Raw genomic sequence first — 9237 nt, 5'->3', positions numbered from 1 at the left:
TGCTCATTTTCTACTTCATTTTCATCCAATCTGCCATATTTATGTCACAAAGCGCTTTCAGTCAAACTTTGCCCAATTAATATATTGAGTTAATTGCTTCGAGCGTAAATGAAAAGTCTAAAACGACATAAATTTTTCTTAAAAACCCGTGGTCTAGAATGCCCTTAATTTTGCATTGGTGATTTTTTGCTTTTGTTTTTGTTTTTTTCACCAAAGGATGTTGATGCAATATTGCAATTAGCCCTTAATAAATATATTTAAAAAAAACTCATATAAAACGATCACACGGATCAATTTATGAGATAGATTTTCGACCCGACCCGGCCCATCCCATTTAAAAATATTATTGTTTCCACCAAAAATATTACTTTCATTACAGGTATGGATCGAGTCAACTTATTTTATGGATACAAATCCGTGAGACTATTTCACAAAAAAATTACTCAATGTATTTATGGGTATAAAATATTAATATCTTCATACATGATATCAATATTCAAGTTGGCTAGCATTGGCAAGGAGCCACGCTCCATGGCCGGGATTGTAACCAAAATTTGAGTATAACTTCCCTAATTGAGCTCAGTTTGGCTCAACTCTAGCACACTTCATATCTACTCGACGTGAGTTCGAAACCGAAATCACAACTCAGTCGAGCTCAAACTCGAAACATTTCAGTAGGTGTAAAAAACCTCAAAACAAGCGAACAAGTTTCAAGAAAAACAGATAGTCTTGCAACAGTCTGATTCAACCTCCCTACACATTTTTTTAGCGTTGAAGATTGGGCTACGAGACTCGCCATGCATAATTATTAATTAAAATATTTCAAAATTAATTAATTTTCTCATAAACCCATAACGACCATTGGTTATCGGACCGTGACAAAATTGAATAATAAATAAGAATAGTACGATGAGAGAGGATAAATAAATAAATAATTCATTTTTAAAACTAAAAATTAATTAATTATTTAATTAATAATTGGAAGCATGATGGGAACCACAAAAAGGGTTTCATCGGGCAGTGCGAATATGCCTGGCACACTGATTTTAACAGAGAAAACGAAAACATTATTGGGCTGGAATTTGTAAGGCGCAATTCAAATCAAAATGGGTTGGGCGGTGATTATAAATCTTGGGCTTGAACCGGCTCGGTTCGATCATAATTGAGAATTGAGTCAACTATGAGTCACTGCATTCTGCTTCAACTTTCAAATGCAACCTCAAGCAACAATTGCAGCCAACCACACGGCCAAATATCAATGTTTGCATTTTCAGGGTATAAGGTAGTGCGAATGTCGTAGTCGAACCTCGTCTCAAACATGGAACCAACCAACTGGATCGACTGGCCTCGAGGTCACAAGTGACAAGATTTACAGAGGAAAACTAGATAAAAGCTCATTCTAAATCTTGCTAGCATATCTTGTTGCATCTTCTGCTACACCAGTTAGGCGTTCGACATGCATCGACCACATTAACTGGCAAGAATAGCATGGAAAATAACCCCTTTGGGAAAATGAAATATCCCCACAAAATATAACTTCGAAAGATAGCCTTCCCATCTGTTCACACTCACCCTTTTAGGCATTAGAACTATGCCGGAGACAATTATCAGCCTTCAGTTGATGGTTTACACATTACATTAAAGTAGTCAAGGGCTTGCTGTATATAAATTTCAAGAATCTACCTGAATTCACGTGTCCAATCAAGAAATGCCAGGTTTTGTATACATCAAGGTGCCGGACTGTTTGGAGGGAGTCGACTGATGCCACCACCTTTCACGGATAGGTTAGGACTCTGAACTGAGCTAGCCTTGCTCACGAGGTGTGAGTCAAGAAACACCACGATAACCGTGATGTCATCGTGGAAATGACGACGAACCCCACGGTCTATTTTCTTCAAGTCAGAATACCTCATCTCCCTCTTCTTTGCTGCCTCTTGCAGTGCAATTTTCACTAATCTCCTAGCAATCCCCTACACCATTTAGAATCCAGTGGATTAATCAGTATCAGTTGGTTTAAAGGACTAATTTTAGCTTCGGACGGAGAGGAGAAGAAATCAACTTCTTTATACATGAATTCTACAACCTAGTTGTCAAATGTTCAGCCGTAAAAGTAATATATGCTCTCCTATGCGAGTACAATGATTGGAAACATGATATTTTGGTTTATTTATTAATTTAAGTTTCATAGTTCTCATCAACTATAATTTTTTATACAGCGATACAAAATTCTGCACCATGTCTAAGGTCGAGTTAAGAGATCGCATTCCTCATCCTCTTTTACACGACGCGATGCTTGTTATATCAAGTAAGACATCACAAATAATAGTTTTCACAACAAATGCGAGCACAACTGATAAACCATACAGCTTGCTCGGCTCTGTCCAAATTATCCAACAAAATCTAAAGCATGTTGCAGCCAAGGAGGTTAAATAAGATACATACGAGTGGAATGAACAGCCAAATATCTTACATTACGTGGATGATTTCGGACTAGATCAACGGCTTCTTGGTTGGAAAAATGCTCCCAAAGGCCATCTGATGCAAATATAACAAACTGATCACTTGGCAGCAACTGGTGGACGCTAATTGAAGGTTCCGCGCTCAAAATTGGCCTACTGAAAGGTTCACGAAGTCTAAATTTTTGATACAACGGTTCCTTATTGAATTCTGCATTTTTCAGATACACGTCTCCAATTGACCTTGAAATCTGCGAAACAGCACTCTTATCAAATACAGAACAGACTACAGGTGGAAATCAAATTCAAAATATTTATTAGAGATGAAGAAATAAGGCTTAGAAGATATTTTATACTTAGTCAATCAAACAACATATATTACTTAGAGATAACAAAAGAAATTACATTTGCCACACGCTTATATTATTACTTGGAGGATATCTTTCCATCGCACTCCGCCAAATGACCGCACAAAAAAAAAAAAACCAACCTGTATAAGACCTTTCACACGCCATACGTTATGCTTTAGAACCACAATTTTTGAGTCTTCAGGGTGTTGAGACTTTAGTTCCTGTCTCACAGACTCGATGCTCGCGTTATGCTCCGCTGATAGTTGAACGGCAAGTACTTCTCCTGTAGCCTTCACAAGTCTCCCCAAAACAGCCCTAGAATCGCCAAGGTTGGCAATGTAAAGAGTTCCACCGCAGATAACTCCAACGAGGCAGCAAGATCCAACCGCTGCAATCTGTGGTTTCACAGGCCATTGTCTGCTGACAACTGAGAAAAAACCATCTTCTGTAGCTTGAAAAGCATTTCGAATGACCTCCACTGACATAGATTGATTCTCTGCAGTAAACCCTGTACAAAATATATAAACCATGGAGTCAATCCTTGGAACAACAATTAGAATGCAGTTATCAACAACCAAATAAGACAAGAATCAGTTCCTATTGAAACTACTTTTCTGAAAAATTTGAGCTCATGGAAGGTGGCACAGTAATAGTATTTTATACATTAACCCAAACCCTAAGGTATAATCTAGAGGCCGAGAAATATCCAGTCAATCTTAAGACTTATGCATGCACGCTGGTTGGTTGGGAAGACACCCAATACATTCAACAAAATCTACAAAATTTTATACACAAAAGGATTTTCATCCTCTCACCCCTAGATCGGATGTTATATTGCTCAAGGAAGGTAGCCCAATAATAGTATTCCTCAACAGTTCCCATTGTCATCTTTTATGCTAACTTGGATACAAAACAAAATGCTAGATCAAAGTTCGCAGAATAAGTTACTATTTCTCAAAACTGTAAACATAACAGAGTAATAAACTACAAAAGATTACATTCAGCACTAAATAATACAATCTTCTTTCCTGCTAAGAATGGAGCATTTATGTTAATTAAAGCTAAGGATAATTTTGAAATCGTGCTAGTTTCCACATGACTTACTCTTTACATGTTGGAAAAGGTGATCATTGATGAACCTAGCGGTCTCTGGACCGCCATGCCCATCGTAAATTCCCACAAAAGTACCATATGGTCCAGATTCATTCATGCTCAAACAACCAGATTCAAGTTGGCTCTGATCTTCTAGTAAATTATTAGCTTGCACAACAGCCATAGAAAACTCTCCACTGCAGTGCTGCCCAAAATCCTTATACCATAAAAGCCCGTCTTGACGGGCCCCTGAATCCGAACCTGTGTGTACATGTCGATCTGCATTTGGCCGGAAACAGGCCCTCAAAAAGTTCATTAACCCTGATAACATCCCTCATCTCCTCCAAACCACTCTCCGAGTAATCCACATCTACCGAGCAACTAAGCCAGCTTCCGTATGAATTGAACCTCAAATTTATGTGTCGTGTATCTACTTCTTCCCACTAGAGCAGTATCTATAGCAACACAATCCAAAGCCAACAACATCATAATACAGACATCAACATACATACAAAAAGATGCAAACTTTAAATTCAATTCAGCTGAGAATTTGCTACAAAAATGCAGGTTTGCCATTAGAAATCACTGCCACGGTTCGACTGGAACAAAGCACAATTAGCACAACAGCTGGCGAACATTGAAAAAAGAACAAAAATTCAAGAAATTCAACGCGATTGGAGAAGGGGGAACGGGTCGGCTTCTAAAACAAGAACGGTTAAAAATAACTTGTTCTTCATATAATTTCTTGGTCAACAAGAACAAATTGGAGATGGCCTAAGTTCGGATTTTTTCCAAAAAAATAGATAATTTCTTGAAATCAGATAAAACCATCCATCAGTACGACTGTACGAGTGGTTTAAGTCTAAAATATTTCTCAAACCAAAAAACAATAACACAAAATTTGGGGAGAAATTCAGAAATAGGCCAATAGATCATACCTTTAGAGCTGACTGGAGCGGCCAAAGATCTGCAGGTGAACGAGGTCTAGATTTTTGGATCGATCATAAAACCAAATCTTTGCTTTTTAAAAGAATTTGGCGAAAAAACAAAGACGTAGTTGAAATCAGCACTTTTTTTATTTCCAAAAAAAAAAATCAGGACCCCATTCTCTTTGCCGAACAATGAACAAAATGATGGCAGAAGGGAAACCCAAAACAGAAAACACGAGAGAAGAGCAACGATAAATTAAAAAGGGAAAAAAATGAATAATCAATGAGAGAGAAAGGAGAATGCTGTAGAGAGAGAAAGTGGCATTAAAAATTATTATATCAATCAATCAATCAATATGAATAATGGTGAGTGGTTTGATTGGGGGCAAGTGAAGCTCTGCTACCTCTGAGGTCTCTCAGAAGACAAACCCCATTAAAAATGTAAACAGCGGAGAGCTTCAAGCCAGCAAATCCTGGGCTCCACCATCACTCAAGAACCAAGAAACTCTTCGATTTTCGTTGACTGCAAAGTTAGTTTGCTTATTTATTTAAATTGATTTAGTTATTTTTTTGTTTGAAATAAATACGTTTTGAGTCGATGTTCAAGTTACGGTTGTGAGAACAATTACTTTTTTTAGTATTATAATTTGATGTAATTTGATATCCGATTTACTTGTATAATAATAATAATAATAATAATAATAGGAACCACAAGTGTAAATTTTTAAGCTACTTTGAAGAAAAAAATTAATAAAGTAAACTCCACGAAATAAGAAACAAAGTCAATGAACTTTGGGCGAGGATGCAGGCCTTTGTTTGTTTTTGTTTTTTGGAATGATTTTCATTGCTAAAAAAAACGAAGAAGAATATATATATTTATCTTAAAAAAGAATATATCTTATATTTTATCTTTTTTTCATTAGTCATCGAAACAAATTTCTTATTTTTTTTAAAAAAAATACTACGATTTAATAAAACACCAAAATAATTTTAATGAATAAGATAATTATTAATTATAATTTTTTTTGAAAAAATCAAACATATATTTTATCACAAAAATTTATGTAAGATCGTTTCACGGATTAAATTTGTGAGACAGATATCTTATTCAAACCTATGAAATTTTAAATTTTTTTTTACGTCCAACGTATTATTTTTCACTACAACTGTATCATTTTTTTTATTAATTATGCTATAATATTTTTTAATGCAGTATGATTTGACTTAAAAAATATTCGACCCGTAAAAAGTATTACTTTTGATGTTCAAAATATTATTTCTCAGTGAAAAATATTATTTTTGTTAGTTGTGTTACGAAGAAATATTATGTAATATATGCTAATTTGAGTTAGATGCATTATTTTTTCTGTCAAAAGCATATTGTATAATATACGCTGACGTTTACTTTATTTGTCAAAAATATTACTTTTTATTGTAAATATAGATCGAGTTGTTCGATCTCTTGAGAAATCTTTTAGTAGCAGATCTGCAATATTATCTTTCAATTTTACATAATTAATTGAGATTGTTGGATCCGAAAATACAAGCAATATTGATTTTGATGATAACAAAACTTGTTATTGTGTTTCTAACACATTTACTCTAAGTGTGTAGTTGCTACATCACATTTTGGAGGGAAAAATCCCGGTTCAGTCCTAAATGTTTGGACACATTCCCGGTTTAGTCCTAAATGTTTCAATGTTCCCGGTTTGGTCCCAAATATTTTCCAAAAATTCTCGGTTCAGTCCTAAATGTTTTTATGTTTCCGGTTTGGTCCCAAATGTTTTAAAAAGTTTTCAGTTCAGTCCTAAATGTTTTACGTTCAAGATTTCGTCCTAAATATTTTACAAAAGTTTTCGATTTGGTCCTTCCATCTACCAACAAAGCGTAATAAAAAAAACTTACAAACAAAAGACAAAGTTAAATAAAATAGAAGCTAATAATAATAATAATAAATGAACAAAAATTTCTTTCAATGAAAATATAATATAAATTATACAAAATAAAATTATAGAATAAAAAAATAATTGAAACGTGCAATCTTATAGTTAAAAACATTATCAATCACAAACAAATAAACAAATATTTTAGCAAATAACTAGTATTACTTATTTCACAAAATATTTGAAAATTTCAAAAAAAAATTCAAGAGAAGAATATTTATGCTTAACAATTGAGAAAATATAATGAATTATTTGACCACAGTTGAAGTAGTGATATGAAATTAGGTTTTATTTAATAGTAAATTTTTCTCAAATACTAATTTTTTAAATTATAAAAAGAGTTTTAAAAAGATATATATCTTTTTTCAACCTCCAATTTTTTTTAAAAATGTGCAACCATCATGAAGAGAATATAACAAAATTAATAAAAATGTGAAATAACATCATTAAATTTTAATTCCTCAAGTTTTGTTTTGTTTATTTTATTTAAGTTTTTATTTTTTAGCATCATGAATTTAATATTTTTATTTTGAACATTGTGTAAAATTGATTTAAATTTAGATAAAAACTCTAATAAATTTGTATTTTATTTACAACTTGTTTAATGTTAAATACATAATAAATAATATAAAACTCAATCATAAATTATATAACACTACGCGGTGTTAGTTTTAACACACAAGTAGATGAAATGATCAAACCGAAAACTTTTGAGAAATATTTGGCATGAAATAGGCAATATAAAAATATTTAGGACTGAATCGGAAACTTTTGGGAAACATTTAGGACCAAACCGGGAACGTATAAACATTTAGGACTGAACTGGGAACTTTTGAGAAAACATTTAGGACCAAACCGGGAACGTCCAAACATTTAGAACTGAACCGGGAATGTGTCCAAACATTTAGAACTGAACCGGGATTGTGCCCCATTTTGAAAGTTTTGAGATGATGAACTAAGATTCATTTCTGGCGAGCTGTTTGTTTCAAGCATATCTCATAGCTCGATTGTAGTGACCCAGCCCGAAATCACTAATGAACCAAAACTTAAAACATGCAAATCAACTTAAAAGAGGTAATCAGAAAATCCAGCGTGAACTTAATTAAAACAACTAAAGCCTACCGTCAGAATACAACCGGTCCAAAATAAAATACTACAATAACCAATATTGTTGTACAACTCCATCGAAGGTAAATCTAAAATCCCAAATACAACAGAATCTGGTACAATACAAATCCACCCTGTTGTAGCTCAACGACCGCTACCACCTGGTCCGTCCAACCTGATTCTTGCATCATGGAATGGGGTGTCCAAAACAAAATCGAGGGCGTGAGCATAAAAAGCTCAGTACGAAAGCATGAGTATACAAGTGATATGAATGCAAATGAAAGGTATTGAAAACCTATCATCGATAGAATACTGCTCAGTCAAAGGTGCCATGGTATGTAACATGCTGGACCGTCGCATCAGGAGGTGGCTCCCATACCATAAGTCGTGGACATATCTTGATCTAAAACTATGGCATCCATCCACAAATATAATGGGATTGAGCGACCCCTCTACTGGTTATAACAATAATAAAGGCTCAACGTGTAATGTATGCAGCAATAATATCCGTGACATAACATATATGCACATATCAATAATGTCATATAAAACATGCAATCATAGAAAATGCATACTCAACCAGGGTATCTCGGATAGTACGTTTGTAGTACCTAAAACTCAATCTACTAAATCGCATGCATTAAATTTAATAAATATTAGGATTATTATTTTTAAGTTTATTTGATTTAAATTTCTTATTTGAATTATGTGCTAATAAAATATTTAATTATTTATTCAATGATATTATTGTGCAATTTAAATTATTTTAAATATTTTAAAGGTTTAAGCTTGCATATTTAAATGATTTTAATTGTTTAGTTTATTCAATTAAATGATTTTAACTGTTTAGCTTATTTGTTTAAGAATTTTTGAGTGTCCAAATTATTTATTTTAAATAGCCTAAGTTTAGCGGTTGGTTATTTTAAATTTTTTAAAATTATTTTAAATGTCTAGATTATTTATTTAAGCCCTTTTTTTTATTTTTCAAATCATTTTAAAGACTTTTATTTTAGCTTGTGTATTTATTTAAATTGATTTTAAACGTTAGTTTAGTCTGTTTAAATTATTTTAATCGCTCTGTTTATTGTTTAAAATTTTATTTATCACTGCGACATAAAAATATTGAAGGTGTTAATTTTTAATTCTTAAGTTTCTAGTTGGATTAGCACTTCTTTAAAATATGTAGCACTTTTTCCCTATCACTGATACACACTCATATACCTATACATACATATATACTTATATATCACTAACACTCACACACCCACATTTCTATATATACACCTATGCTTACACACTTAAACTTAAATAAAGACATAACCCTAGCCCCAAATCACTCTCAAACCTCATACAATCTCAC

General features: G+C 33.1%; 1 protein-coding gene across 3 annotated transcripts; it reads right to left on the bottom strand.

Annotated features, from left to right (window-relative positions):
* Positions 1–950: 950 nt before the first annotated feature.
* Positions 951–5320, bottom strand: LOC140894756 (probable protein phosphatase 2C 60). 3 transcript variants are annotated; one of them, XM_073303363.1, is made up of 6 exons: positions 4837–5320; positions 3911–4353; positions 2947–3314; positions 2471–2707; positions 1684–1970; positions 951–1474 (listed from the first exon to the last, which is right to left on the bottom strand). In XM_073303363.1, exons 2-5 carry the CDS (start codon positions 4227–4229, stop codon positions 1728–1730), a joined length of 1167 nt encoding a protein of 388 aa, XP_073159464.1. In that variant the 5' UTR covers positions 4230–4353; positions 4837–5320; the 3' UTR covers positions 951–1474; positions 1684–1727. The 3 variants fall into 3 exon arrangements, with proteins under 3 accessions (XP_073159464.1, XP_073159463.1, XP_073159465.1); XM_073303362.1 differs by having other exon boundaries at positions 951–1970; XM_073303364.1 differs by having other exon boundaries at positions 951–1970; positions 3911–4341.
* Positions 5321–9237: the final 3917 nt, after the last annotated feature.

Source organism: Henckelia pumila, chromosome 4 (assembly GCF_033568475.1).
Source record: "Henckelia pumila isolate YLH828 chromosome 4, ASM3356847v2, whole genome shotgun sequence".
In the NCBI taxonomy this organism is placed as follows: domain Eukaryota; kingdom Viridiplantae; phylum Streptophyta; class Magnoliopsida; order Lamiales; family Gesneriaceae; genus Henckelia; species Henckelia pumila.
This window is presented reverse-complemented; position numbering and strand designations above follow the sequence as displayed.

Excerpts from the sequence above, each read along its gene's own strand:
- LOC140894756 (XM_073303362.1), bottom strand. The coding sequence starts at position 4,229 with ATGTTATCAGGGTTAATGAACTTTTTGAGGGCCTGTTTCCGGCCAAAT. Across the intron at positions 3,315-3,910 it reads CCTTTTCCAACATGTAAAGA|GGTTTACTGCAGAGAATCAA; the intron begins GTAAGTCATGTG and ends TATTTTGTACAG. Across the intron at positions 1,971-2,470 it reads TCCGAAATCATCCACGTAAT|GGGATTGCTAGGAGATTAGT; the intron begins GTAAGATATTTG and ends TAAATGGTGTAG.